A 14,915-nucleotide genomic window follows, 5' to 3' on the forward strand; every position below is an offset into this window, starting at 1 on the left:
GTGTTTTTATTTTCATTTGTCTCTAAGTAATTTTTGATTTCTCCTTTGTGTTTTCAGTGATACATTGGTTGTTTAGTAGCATATTGTTTTTCCTCCACGTTTGTGTTTCTTATAGTTTTTTCCTTGTAATTGATGTCTAGTTTCATAGTGTTATAGTCAGAAAGATGCTTGATATGATTTCAGTGTTCCTAAATTTACTGAGGCTTGTTTTGTGGCTGAGCACATGATCTATCCTGGAGAAAGTTCCATGAGCACTTGAAAAGAATGTGTATTCTGCTGCTTTTGGATGGAATGTTTTATATTTCTCTGTTAAGTCCACTTGGTTTAATGTGTCATTTAAGGCCAGAGTTTCCTTACTGATTTCTGTCTGGATGATTTGTCCACTGATGTAAGTGGGGCGTTAAAGTTTCCTACTATTACTGTGTTAATTTGAATTTCTTCCTTCATGTTTGTTAATATTTGCTTTATGTATTTAGGTGCTTCTGTGTTGGGTGCATATATATTTACAATTGTTATGTCTTCTTGTTGGATTGATCCCTTGATCATTATGTAATGTCCTTCTTTATCTCTTGTTACAGTCTTTGTGTTGATATCAATATTTCATCTGATATAAATATTGCTACCCCAGTTTTCTTTTTGTTTCAATTTACATGAAATACTCTTTTCTATCCCCTTACTTTCAGTCTGTATTTGTCTTTAGATCTGGAATGAATCTCCTATAGGCATCATAGATATGGGTTTTGTTTTTGTTTCCATTCAGCCACTCTTTGTCTTTTAATTGGAACATTTAGTCTTTTGACATTTAAAGCAATAACTGATAGGTATGTACTTACTGCCATTTCGTTCATTGTTTTCTGGTTGTTTTTGCAATTTTTTGTTCCTTTCTTTTGCTCTCTTGTGAGATTTCATGACTATCTTTAGTAACACTAAAGATTTGGATTCCTTTCTCTTTTTGGTGTGTATCTATTATGGTTTTCTGGTTTCTGGTTACCATGAGTTAGATATATACTTGTATTTATATTTGTATTTAGTTGATGATTTCTTAAGTTTGAATGCATTCTAACAACCCTGCATTTTTACTTCTCCCCCCTCACTCCCATTTAATGTTTTTGGTCTCATATTTTACATCTTTTTGTTTTGTGTATTCCTTACCTTCTTATAGTGGATATAGATTATTTTATTACTTTTATGTTTTAACCTTCCTCTAGTGTTATAAGTAGTTGATCTCCTACCTTTACTGCATGTTTGCTTTACAATGAGAGTTTTCCTTTCATAATTTTCATATCTACTTTTGGTCTTTTGTTTTCCACTTAGAGAAGTCCCTTTAACATTTCTTGTAAAGCTGGTTTAGTGTTGTGAACTCTTTTAGCTTTGTGAAAAGTAAAATTCTTTTTTTAAACAATATCTTTATTGGAGTATAATTGCTTTACAATGTTGTGTTAGTTTCTGCTGTACAACAAAGTGAATCAGCTATATGTATACATATATCCCCGTATTCCCTCCCTCTTGAACCTCCATCCCACCCTCCGTATCCCACCCCTCTAGGTCATCACAAAGCATCGAGCTGATCTCCCTGTGCTATGCAGCAGCTTCCCACTAGCTATCTATTTTACATTTGGTAGTGTATATATGTCAGTGCTACTCTCTCACTTTGTCCCAGCTTCCCCTCCCCCCGCCGTGTCCTCAGGTCCATTCTCTATGTCTGCATCTTTATTCCTGCACTGCCACTAGGTTCATCAGTACCATTTTTTAAGATTCCATATATGTGCGTTGTCATACGGTATTTGTTTTTCTCTTTCTGACTTGCTTCACTCTGTATGACAGACTCTAGGTCCATTCACCTCACTACAAATAACTCAATTTTGTTCCTTCTTATGACTAATATGCCATTGTACATATGTGCCACATCTTCTTTATCCATTCATCTGTCAGTGGACATTTAGGTTGCTGCCATGTCCTGGCTATTGTTAATAGCGCTGCAGTGAACATTGTGGTACATATATCTTTTTGAATTATGGTTTTCTCAGGGTATATGCCCAGTAGTGGGATTGCTGGGTCATATGGTAGTTCTATTTTTAGCTTTTAAAGGAACCTCCGTACTGTTCTCCATACCAGCTGTATCAATTTACATTCCCACCAACAATGGAGGAGGGTTCCCTTTTCTTCACACCCTCTCCAGCATTTATTGTTTGTAGATTTTTTGATGATGGCCATTCTCACTGGTGTGAGGTGATACCTTATTGTGGTTTTGATTTGCATTTCTCTAATGATAAGTGATATTGAGGATCTTTTCATGTGTTTTTTGGCAATCTGTATGTCTTCTTTGGAGAAATGTCTATTTAGGTCTTCTGCCCATTTTTGGATTGGGTTGTCTATTTTTTTGATATTGAGCTGCATGAGCTGCTTGTATATTTTGGAGATTAATCGTTTGTCAGTTGCTTCTTTTGCAAATATTTTCTTCCATTCTGAGGGTTGTCTTTTCATCTTGTTTATGGTTTCCTTTGCTGTGCTCTAGGAGGTGGGTCAAAAAGGCTCTTGCTGTGATTTATGTCATAGAGTGTTCTGCCTATGTTTTTCTCTAAGAGTTTTATAGTGCCTGGCCTTACATTTAGGTTTTTAATCCATTTTGAGTTTATTTTTGTATATAGTGTTAGGAAATGTTCTAATTTCATTCTTTTACATGTAGCTGTCCAGTTTTCCCAGCACCACTTACTGAAGAGGCTGTCTTTTCTCCATTGTATATGCTTGCCTCTTTTGTCAAAGATAAGGTGACCATATGTGCGTGGGTTTATCTCTGGGCTTTCTATCCTGTTCCATTGATCTATATTTCTGTTTTTGTTCCAGTACCATATTGTCTTGATTTCTGTAGCTTTGTAGTATAGTCTGAAGTCAGGGAGCCTGATTCCTCCAGCTCCATTTTTCTTTCTCAAGATTGCTTTGGCTATTCATGGTCTTTTGTATTTCCTTACAAATTGTAAAATTTTTTGTTCTAATTCTGTGAAAAATGCCACTGCCAATTTGATAGGGATTACATTGAATCTGTAGATTGCTTTGGGTAGTATAGTCATTTTCACAATATTGATTCTTCCAGTCCAAGAACATGGTATATTTCTCCACCTGTTTGTGTCTCTCCATCTTTTATTTCTTTCATCAGTGTCTTATAGTTTTCTGCATACAGGTCTTTTGCCTCCTTAGGTAGGTTTATTCCTAGGTATTTTATTCTTTTTAATGCAGTGGTGAATGGGATTATTTCCTTGATTTCTCTTTTATTTTTAGTGTACAGAATGCAAGAGACTTCTGTGTATGAATTTTGTGTCCTGCAACTTTACCAGATTCATTGATGAGCTCTAGTAGTTTGCAGGTGGCATCTTTAGGATTTTCTATATATAGTATCATGTCATCTGCAGTGACAGTTTTACTTCTTCTTTTCCAATTTGGATTCCTTTTATTTCTTTTTCTTCTCTGAGTGCCATGGCTAGGACTTCCAAAACTATGTTGAATAATAGTGGCAAGAGTGGACATCTCTGTCTCGTTCCTGATCTTAGAGGAAATGCTTTCAGTTTTCAACTTTATTTTCATATTGAGTCTTCCTCTGGCAAGAGCAGTTTTTGCCTGTTTCTCAGCCTACATGGTTTTGTGTGCTTACTCTTCCTCTTTAATTGTATGACTTTGTTTTGATTCTATCATGGCTTGTACACAGTGGGTACTAGGTAAATATTTGATAACTTTTTTTTTGTCTTCATAGAGTATGAGTAGCACATTACTTGTTTTTTGATTACCTGGTTAAAGCTCAGGTGGACCATGCCTAATTTTGTTTTCATGAATCTCCTGATTTTTACCACCTGGACATTCAGACTTCTCAGCAACTGGGAGTTTTTCTGAAGCTGGTGCTGGCTGTTGCTAGGTTTGAAATTGCTGCTTCATCTATCATTACTCTCACAAAGATGCGTAGACATATCTGTATGGATTAATTTTCATGATATTTCTGATTGGTCTATTCCATATTTTACAATTGCTTATTCACCATCAGTAACAGAAACTCAGTAACTCTGTATTCCTTGTAGTGTTTACTCAATTTCTATGTTCTTTTGCTTTGGAACTTCATTTTATTAATGACAGTAGTATCATATTTTCCTTTCTCCCTTCTTTCCATGGGCTATGTTAAGTGCTCTGTGTTATGCATAGATGAGTTTTACTAAAATTTTAAAGAACTGAAGAAGTTTCAATACTTAAACATTAAAACATAGATAAATTTAGCCAAGAGGAACAGAGCAGGGCTAGTTCTGGCAACCTCTCCTAAAATAATGGAGCTCAGGTTCTATTTGCTGTCCTGTAAAGTAATGCTTCTCAGACTTCAAATGTGAATTTTAATCACTTGGGGAACCTGTTAAAATGTAGATTCTAATTTGGTAAGTCTGGGTGGAGCCCGAGATTCTACATTTCTAATTGCTCCCAGATGCTAATGCTGCTGGATCTGTGAACCACGCTATGAATAGCAAGGCCTTAAAGCAGAAGTATGATCTTCCTAGATATCCACTGAGCTATTAAAGCAAGTTTTGCCTTCCATTTGCATTTTTATGGGAATTAATTGTATGAAATATCTTAGAGGCAGCTGATTATTTATATTAAATATAAATATAAAATATAAATGACAGGAAGATCCATTTACACTTTTTAGCTTCATTAAGGATGGATTAAGAAACATTTAAATTAGTATTAGGGGTTTAGTTTAGCTGTTAAACATTTTTCTGACATTACTAAGCATTTTATTGTTACATGTACTCCACAAATTACTGTAATATCTGTGTAAATTAGATTACTTTTTTTTTCACATATAAAGAAATTGAGATTCAGGGAAGTTGAACTTAAGGCTTCTTAGTAAATTGTAAAGCTGAGATGAATGTAAGTCTGACCTTGAAGCTCATTTGTTTGGCACTGTAGTAAGCTGCCTTCCTAAGATTGTTTTCCTGGGAAATACACTTTATATAAATGTTTAAACATGTCTTACAGACCCCTCTAAAGGAGTTTATATGTTTATCTCTTTGGGAAAATTAAGATAGTTTAGCTTTGTGAGTCTTTACAAAGTTCTATGAAGCTCACAGAGGTGATGAAAGAGGTATGTGAAAATGCACACACACACATTTACCTTAAATGAAATAAAATCTTGTAAGGAGATATTTTCTAATCTCTAAATCAAGGACCTGAAATAGATGATCTCTAAGATTCCTTCAAGCCCAGATATCATATGATATGTGTGACATTTTTGTTTTTTAAAATGTATTGTAAGATAGTTGGGGGACTATAAAACATTTCCACCAGCAGATGGCACTCCAACATTTCTACAGCAGGCAAGCCTTAGCTATTCTCAAAGTAGAAACTACACAATACTAGGAACAGATAAAGAGGAAAGAGGAAAAAAAAAACCCAAAACCCCAACTCATTAAAGTATCATATATTTCAGTTATTATTATGACGGAAAATTACATATACATTAAGTAATAGACCCCTATATAAACACAAATTAATGTTAAGTCATAACCTCTTATAGTACTCCACGGCACTTTTCACCAAACGCTATAGGACTTACCAAATGGATTTTTGTTAACTTGTTCATTTTCCCAACTGGCCTGTGAGGTTTCCAAGGGCAAAGATATTCTTTGGATCCCAAGGTGGGGAGGCCGACAATACTACCTAGCCTATAGTCAGCACTCAGTAAATATTTCTCCCTTTCACTCTCCAGAAAATAGGTTAAGAATGGCCTTGAATGCAGGAGAAGGTTTGTGAACATTGGTCCATGCAAAGCCTTTTGTTTTATTTTCCTCTTTCAGTGATTACCTTATAGGCATCAACTCTAATGTGTTTGATGTATGTCCTTTGATATTTTTGTATGCTTGTAAAATATATTGTTTCATGTGTGTGTGTTTAATTTGCACTAATGTTATAATGCTATAACTATCCTTCTGGGATTTTTTTTTGTTTGTTTCTCATGTATCATTCTGTTTAAAGCCCATCCATGTTGTTGTATGTACATTTAGTTTGTCGCTTCTAACTGCTGCCTTCCTCATTTTACCTGTCCATTTCCCTTGTGCTGGACATCTAGGTGCCTGAAATTCCTTAATATTAAAATCAGTGCTTTACTGACCATTCTCATTCAAGTCCTTTTATGAGCCTTTTATGAGTTGTTTGGGAATTTATGCCCAGAGTGGGATTGCCAGGTTGTAGAGAATACACATATGTAATTTCACTAAATATTGCCATATCACTCTCCAGAATGGCTCAACCAGTTTATACTCCCATCAGCTTGCAAGAAGTTTCCTATCTCCCCACATCCACAATTAGTTATCCAATATTCACATTTTGCCAGTCAGATGCTGTAAAGTGAAAAAATTTCTTTAATGAAGGAATAATCAGTTGAGAATCCACTAAAGCTACTAGGATATATGGTATTTACTTGCAAAATTTTCCCCCTTTGAGGATGGACCCTCCATATCTGAACTTGCATTGTCTAAACTAGGAACAGAATAGATTCAAAAATTTTTTTTTGAATTATTCCTTAGTATTTGAACTCTTGCTCCTCATTATCTGAAACCTAGAAATCAAATAGATTCAAATAATGTGGTATGCCTTATCAACTAAATTTACTCCCCGAAACTAGAAACCAAATAAAGTTGTATAGCAAGGTATCCAGAATATGCTGAGGCCCCACTCCAAATCAATTACCAGAATATCTGGGGGTAGGCCCAGGCATGAGTATTTTTAAAAGGCTCCTCAGGTGATTTTAATGTGTGGCTGAGGCTGAGAATCACTGACCTAAACCCTCAAATTGATTTTATATCTTTCTGAAAGGGAAAAACATTTTAAAGTTTTTAAACATAGTATTATGATGGCTAGGCTTAAGAAGGTCAAAAGAGAAAGTTAAAATTTAAGTGTCTGATGAAAATGAAACATACTTTCTAAACGTCAGGGGATGTCAATGTCTCTAGGTGACCAAAAGGAGTAGAAGAATTGGGAAATTTGTTGACTGTTTAGGTGGGTAAGGTTTAGCATAACTGGCATTCAGTGAGGAAGGACTTGGATCTGCTTATGTGGGGACAAAACTACTCCAAAGAATTAGGGATCTAGATGTTAGTTCAGGCAGAGGCAAAATACTCAGCTGAGTAAGTATGTATAGATAGAGTGTATCAGCTGATTTTGATTATTGAGGAGTGAACTGAACCTGTGGTAGGCTTTCTATTGTCATTATTTGTTTAACTTCCATTATTATGAGCTAAGCACATTAGGGTATTTAAAAAGGTCAAAGTGTGCCGTTAGCCTAGGGACAAAAGAAAATATAATCATAGCTATTTACTTATGTGACACAGTTGTGTTCCAGGCAAATGTTTTATTACAGGCTCAACTTCTCAATGTTGAGACTAAAATAGGAGATATATTGAGATAAATATATATGATTTATGTATTTCACTTCCTTAGAAATTATCTTTAGCATTAATTCTTAGGACTGTCTCACTAAGAAAGTGGTATAGTGGAAACTATATTACTCAGCCATAAAAAGAAACGAAATTGAGTTACTTGTAGTGAGGTGGATGGACCTAGAGACTGTCATACAGAGTGAAGTAAGTCAGAAAGAGAAAAACAAATACAGTATGCTAACACATATATATGGAATCTAAAAAAAAAAAAGGAAAAAGGTTCTGAAGAACCTAGGGGCAGGACAGGAATAAAGATGCAGATGTAGAGAATGGACTTGAGGACACGGGGAGGGGGAAGGGTAAGCTGGGACAAAGTGAGAGAGTGGCATGGACATATATACACTACCAAATGTAAAATAGATAGCTAGTGGGAAGCAGCCACATAGCACAGGGAGATCAGCTTGGTGCTTTGTGTCCACCTAGAGGGGTAGGATAGGGAGGGTGGGAGGGAGAAGCAAGTGGCAGGAGATATGGGGTTATAGGTATATGTATAGCTGATTCACTTTGTTATACAGCAGAAACTAACACACCATTGTAAAGCAATTATACTCCAATAAAGATGTTTAAAAAAACCTTATAGTTATTTGAAGTATGTATAAACAACTTATAATTAATGAAGCTATAAAACATTTGAAAGGCAATTTGAATTTTTGTCCTGGGACATTATCTGTGAAAGTTCTCAGGTATTTTCAATAACAGACGTACCAAAAGTGTAGTTTTCAGTCAGTAGAGCTGGCTTAGTCTTAGGTTCTTCAAGAAATGGCATTTTGAGTTTTTTGACTCTCAGTTTCCTTACCTGAATTATGAGGATACAGCTTGTCCTTCTATGCTATGAGCATAAAATGGGATAGTATATAAATAAGTTATTATACTATTTTGAAACCTTAGATTTCAGGTGTAGGTGTATAAATTTCTTCCTACCTTATCCATGAAAATTATATTTATTTCCACGGTGAAACCCAATTAGTGACATTGATAGTTGAGTAGTAACTGTGTGTCAGGAACTAATACCTCATTTAATTCTCACAGCACACATGGAGGGAAGTGTATTTATGCATATTTTATAGATGGGGAAATTGGGGCTCAGCAAGAATAAATGACTTATTCACCAAAGGTTCACATGAGCAGACAGTAAGTTGTGAACTGGGTTTTAATCAAAGTTGTTTGAACTCCAGAGCTGGTACAATTTCCAGTATCACATGATGCTTTTCAGGACTTAGCTGAATGTACAAAAGGCAGACAGGACATCTCTTCAATGAGTGTGACTAAGGACATGAATAATTTTAATGTATTTTTCTGTTACTTAGTTTTTTACCTATAGCAGTTTCTCAAATATCTGTCATCCCTACCTCCAAAAATGTTAAGGGATTTCAAACTGAACTCATTAATGAGTCAACTACATCTATTATGGTTATGATCTTCCCCACATAAGTTTACTGCTTGATGGTAACAGTGGGAACAAAAATCATCCAGCTCGAGTTTCTTATATAATAAGGTAGAACAATCATAGAGTTATAAATCCTCTTCCCCTTCAACTTTCCATATGGAGAAAGTGTTGCTATCCCTTGTTCCTCTAAGCAGGACAGAGAACACAGTCTTTCTCATTTCCCAGTACTGTCCTTTTTCCACTCCTGTCTCCCCTCTCCCAGTGGAAAATTGAAGGAGGCACATAAAACCTACTTAACTTTTCTTCCTTTGTCATATGCTAAACACAGGCAGAAGAGCCTGCAGGGTTAAAATATGTGGTACATACTCATTTTATTACTGCATTTATTGACATATTAGGTAGAGTTGACCTTTTGTTTCAAGTTTATCACTAAGTTATTTATATATAGCTTAATTCTTGCTCCAGTTGTCAATTAAGGGAATATATCTGTGGCAAGTGTGGGAGAAGGAATAAGAAATAACAAGAAACAAATAGCACAACTGCATAATATTTTAGGATTTATAAAGCACTTTCTCTATGCATAACTGTATTTGATTCTTACTCTAAGATATTAATTTTACAGGGTAGGCAGCTATGACTTAGAACAGTTAAAAAAAATTACCTAAGGTAACAAAGCTAGAATCTGCAAAGATAGGACTTAAACTCAGGTCTTCCAACTCCTATTCCAAGGTTTTCCCATGAAAAGTTGGAACAAGTTGACAAGTTGTTAGAGGGAATGCAGTATTTTAGCCTAACAGTAGAGTGTGGTGGTTAAGACAGACATAATCTCTGGAGTCAGACAGCCCTGGGTTTCAATCCTTGCTGCCACTTATTAGCTGTGTACCATGAGAAAGTTGCTTAACAAGTTTGAGTCTCCATTTTCTTATATGTAAACTAGATGGTAATAATGAATTATATTTACCTCTCAGAGTTATTCAAGAAGATCAGTAAGATAATGGTCCTGAGCACCATGCCTGGACCATAAGATCTCAATAAATAGTAGTCATCATGGACAAATACACAGGCAGCAGTGACACAGTGGACTGGCTGCTATAGCTTCATGCTTCCCAGTCCCAGTTATGGTGGAAGGAATTTTTTTCTAGCTATTAGACATTTAGGTATAGTTCTCTCAGAAGGGGAAAGCGGGCATAGATATAACCATGGCTTTGAATGTTTAATAGAAGGAAAGGGAGTCAATGAGTTTGTGACAAGCTAAAAATGAGAAAAAAGCATAGGAGAGTGGAAAGAAATTATTGTAGTCAAGATGACCATCATTAAAAAGTATGTACACTGTATGCTACAAAGTAGAATTTGGCCATAAAAACAGGATATATCATTAGTCCCAGACACCAGTCCTAGTACCCATGTTGGTCACTGGCATATTTCCACTGCTCTGAGATGAAATGATAAAACATTATAGTGATTTTTCATGAAGCTAAATTTATTCAGTTTACACACTTGCTCTTTATTTTGACATATTTCAGCTTTTTTTTTTTTTTTGGATGTTAAAACGTTCTTTTGGGAAAAAATAGTAATAAGTAGTTGACAGATTTAAGGTCCTTACTAGACAAAATAAAAATTTGGCAAATATTTGTCAGTTCTTCCACACTGATACTTATTTTGAAATCCTGTTGTCTAGAAATCACTGGACCAGTTAATCTTCAAGATTTCTTACAAATCTGGGAACTTAGACTCCTAGATATTAAAAGAATTTATCTATAAGGACCATTCAGTAACACCAGGCAGAACATTTCCAAGGAGACTTCAGTGCATCTAGTTCCAAATAATTCACATTTTTTACAGAGGCCTGATTCTTGTCCCCTAGGAAATTACAATCTAAGGCAGAACAGAGGTACAGATTGTTGTCACCTGGCACACAGAAGATAGGATAGAAACATCAATCTAATATACACAATAATAAGCTACTAACAGAATATAATTTAGGGTTAGATGAGAGGAAGACAAAAATCATGATATGGGGAGGGAGGTCCTATTTGTAAAGAGTAGCCCAGTGGAGAACTATACCCAAACCAGACTAAAGGACAAAACAATCAGGTCATCTCAGAGTCAACCAGGGCTATCTGGAACTCCTTAAATGTTACTGAATCACTCTATTTGCCTCGATGTCCCGAGGCTGGACATGCCTATAGAATTTCAGTGGCCAGACTAGAGAGATGGTTTTCATCAGGAATTAGGAAAAAAGCACTGTTTTATTGGGTTTGATTTTTATACTACATACAGGTTCTGGTGAAGACGTTAAATACTGGTTAAAGTAACTTAACTAGGCCACCAAAAAATTACTGAATGTTTAAGTTAGTAGCAAAAACTGTGGATAAAATTCATAATTAAGCAGATTCTCATTATACCCAAGTTCATTCTTAGTCACAAGAGTAGGTATTTTTGAAAGGCACATTAATTATAGACATCTAGTGGGTGAGTGATGTCTTTATTTCATTCAGGTGGTCTTCCTCTGGTCGCAATTAATGTGGCTTCTAAAAATACATTCAGTTGTAATCCAGAGGGTGTTTAGGCCCTTGGAAAATCTGGCTCCTTGTTAAAAATATGTAATTAGTTTTAATTTTGAATATAAGCAATGAACTAATGGCTTCTGAATTTGCAAGATAAGTATTTCCTAAAGGAGATAACCAGGAAAATGCTAATAACTGGGAAAACAACTTACTGAACAGAAACCTAACAGTTTACTGTGACAAATAAAAGTATGTATTTATTGTCACATTCTTCTTGAGAGCAGTATATGATTTTAGTGTGTTGAGCATGATTTGATTTACCATTAATTTAGCTCACTGGCATTTATTGAATGCCTACTAAGTGCCTGGTTCTGGCGATACAAAGATAAATAAAAACCTTTGTTCACCAGGCTGTCACCATCTCTAGGCGGTGCTCAGTGCACATTTAAAAAATACAATAATTTCTATTGAAACTCACACCATACCACACACCCCTACACAGAAACGCACACTATTTTAGAGGATCTAGGTATGTTAGAAATTTTCAGAAATTGAAGGAAGCAGGCCTTAGGGCCAGAGCCCACATCTAATTCTTCAGTATATTAACATCTTGGTTTTAAAAATCATTAAATAATATGCTTTGGGTTTTCTTTCTCCTTTGGCCTCATTTTATGGAGACCTTCTAGAAGGTCTTCATGGCGCTTCCCAGTCTAACCCAACCTAAGCTCTGTATTTCCTGGTTGCTTAGTTTGGTAGAAGCTCCTCCAGGAACTTCAGTTGAAAGTCATCTACTCCAGTCCTTTTCAGATTCCTTAATCCTATCTGAGAGGAGGGAAGGAGAGGCAGGTTGCCATTTCAGTGTTTTTCTGTGGCTGTGATACTGCCCTTGGCTCACGAACCCTTGGGGGAAACCTTGGCTCTGCATTTTAAGAGTTTTGCCTGTTTGATATCAGGAGGCCCTGGGAGGCTCCTGCGTACCCACACTGCGTAAAGTAGTTCTCTTCATCTGCCAAGTAGAAGCCCCATTTTGTTCCAGAAATAAGCTGAAAGTGGAGCCCGACGGTGTGACTGCAGCAAACCAGGCCTGGCCTCTTTCCCACGCTTTAATTGGGGACCCAGGGCTCGATCTGAGAGGTGCTGGGGGTCGGGGATCCATGAGCTAGGGCGGGTGGTACATCGCGCGGCTCCTGGCTGTTCTCCAGCATCCAGGAGCTACGTGCGGGGCAGATTCTGGCTTCGGCTCCGGGCCGAGTTTGAAAACCCGGTCACTCTGTTCTTCTCCAGCACCAGAAAGGCGCAGTTCCCCTCGGGAGGGATAAGCCCAGGGTGACCTAGAGGAGGGTCTGGAGGGGTAGCTCTGCTGTTGCAGTAGAGTAGAGTGGGCAAGCAGTGGCTCAGATGGGCGCAGCGCCGCCCAGACTAGCCAAGCACAGACAGGGTTGCTTTGACTTGGCCTAAGTCAGCGTGTATAGAACCCCCAAGACACTTTCGCCTCAGCTGTAGGCAGAACGGAGCCACGCGCAGCCTGGGCCCTTTGCCCCTACGGGCGGATAAACCCTTTGACCTGGTCACTCTGTGTATTCCTTCTGGGACCTATCAGGTCAGAGGCGGCTTCTGTGTTGCTGCCCAGCGTGTCGCAGATGTCCATACTTGCGTCCATGGAGTCTCCGTCTGCCCTCGGTGCTTTGGCAGGAATCACAGTCGCCACCGCAGGACCCCTCTGCAACTTAACCAGCCTTGCTCTCGCTGCTTCAACCCAAAGGGAAGGGCCTGGAGCGGACGACATTCCTTGACGCTGTCAGGACAAACAGGCGCGCGACTGGTGCAGACCCTACTCCAGCACGCCCAGGACTGGCGCAGAGGCTTTTGCGTCGGGGTCGCAGCTAGAACTGCTCTCCCCAGAGCCTTGCCGGGAGGGAAGTAAAAACAAGACGTCCCGCCCGGTACCCCATATGTTACAACTGTACAGTTTCGATCCCTCCCTCCGCTTCCCGACCCTAGAGGGTTAAATCAGGAGGGTACAACGCCACCCCTTCCTCCTACTCCCCCTTCCCCCGCCCCGCCTCACCTTACCTTTAAAAAGTTAAAAAATGTCTGCAGTTGAAATCTCTTAAAGGGGCGGTGCTGGTGAACGAGTACTCTTGGCACGAGTCTCTGAGAAGGCTGGCTAGGGGCGTGAGTTCGCTCCACCAGCACCAAAACACTGAAGAAAAAAAAAAAAAAAAAAAGAGCGAGAGAGAGGGGGGAAAAAGGAAGGGAAAAAAAGGGGGGAAAAAGGCAGACAGACATACACTTTAGATAAGGACAATTAGTCACCAGTGAGACCCTGTAGGAAGAGAGGTTTAAATCAGAGGGATTTAATGAGGGTGCTCTGTGCCTTTCCTGAAGCCATGCCCTCCAGCAACTCCCGCCCCCCTGCGTGCCTAGCCCCGGTGGCTCTCTTCTTGGCTCTGTTGCTCCATCTCTCCCTTTCCTCCCAAGCTGGAGACAGGAGACCCTTGCCTGTAGACAGAGCTCCAGGTTTGAAGGAAAAGACCCTGATTCTACTTGATGTGAGCACCAAGAACCCAGTCAGGACAGTCAATGAGAACTTCCTCTCTCTGCAGCTGGATCCGTCCATCATTCATGATGGCTGGCTCGATTTCTTAAGGTAAGGCAGGGGCTTCACTGGATCATTTTTTAAAAAAGTAGCAACCCCCACCCCTTCCTATCCCCCCATTCCAAAGGGGGAAGAAGAAGAAAATAAGCCAAGCGGATCTCTCAAAGAGAAGAAAGGTTTTCCTCCTCCTGGAATATTTGCTGTGAGGCTGTAACTGGTGATTGAGAAAAGCAGTGTTTTCTATTAAGATGCACATGTTTGCAATGCAGAAGGCATTTCAGAAACTTACCAGTTATGACTGAAAAAATGTTGTGCTTACATATATCCACAATTAGCCTCCCCGTCTACTTCCGAAAAGAAACAAGAGGTTCAGGGCAGTTACAAAAGCGAAGAAAAAGGTCTCGAACAACAAAGACCCGAGAGGGATGGGGGTGTGTGTGTGTGTGTGTGAGAGAGAGTGCCTGTCTGCGTGTGTCTGTGAGTGTTTAAGCGGGGATCGCACGAAAGTGGAATTTTCCACGAAAGATCGTTTCGTCAGTTCTCTCCCACTCCCAGACAGAAAATGAATCTAAGCAGAGGCTTGAGTGGTGAGCAAGTTGGTTCGGATTTTTAATTTTATATCCTCCTCTGTCCTTTCCAGACTTCAGGACTTTTTAAGATACTTTTTATAGACCGAATGGTCCCCCCAGTCCCTTCTCCTTAAATCTCCTGCGATAACTGCATAGTTTAGTTTTTATTTAAAGAAAAAAGAAAAAAAGTCCTCGCTCCGGTCATAGCGTATATAAGAAGAGCGGAAAGTGTCCTAGAAATACTCCTGGGATGTTTCGGAGATCTGAATCCAGCACTGGTGGATTAGGAAGCCGGGAGTTTTGTGATCATGGACCCTGCATTACTCTAGGGCTTGGACTCTAATTGGGCTCACTCTCTCCCCAGTTGTTACTGTTCAGCAGTAA

The 14,915-nt window shown here is 38.5% G+C and overlaps 1 protein-coding gene and 1 long non-coding RNA gene across 5 annotated transcripts in view; one reads left to right on the forward strand and one right to left on the reverse strand.

The window, feature by feature from the left end:
• Nucleotides 1–1,276: 1,276 nt before the first annotated feature.
• On the reverse strand, nt 1,277–14,350 carry LOC309643054. Its single transcript, XR_014253516.1, has 2 exons — nt 14,252–14,350; nt 1,277–13,566 (listed from the first exon to the last, which is right to left on the reverse strand). It is a non-coding gene; the product is annotated as an uncharacterized lncRNA (long non-coding RNA).
• Nucleotides 13,558–14,915, forward strand: part of HPSE2 (heparanase 2 (inactive)) — a gene marked incomplete at its 5' end in the record, with an annotated part of 626,538 nt that continues 625,180 nt past the window's right edge. For all 4 annotated transcript variants that reach the window (XM_082425203.1, XM_082425208.1, XM_082425205.1 and 1 more), the window contains one exon: nt 13,558–14,013. In XM_082425203.1, coding sequence (XP_082281329.1) covers nt 13,724–14,013 — 290 coding nt within the window. The remainder of the gene's footprint in view (nt 14,014–14,915) is intronic.

Source organism: Balaenoptera physalus (genome assembly GCF_965194825.1).
Source record: "Balaenoptera physalus genome assembly, chromosome: 14".
Taxonomy (NCBI): Eukaryota; Metazoa; Chordata; class Mammalia; order Artiodactyla; family Balaenopteridae; genus Balaenoptera; species Balaenoptera physalus.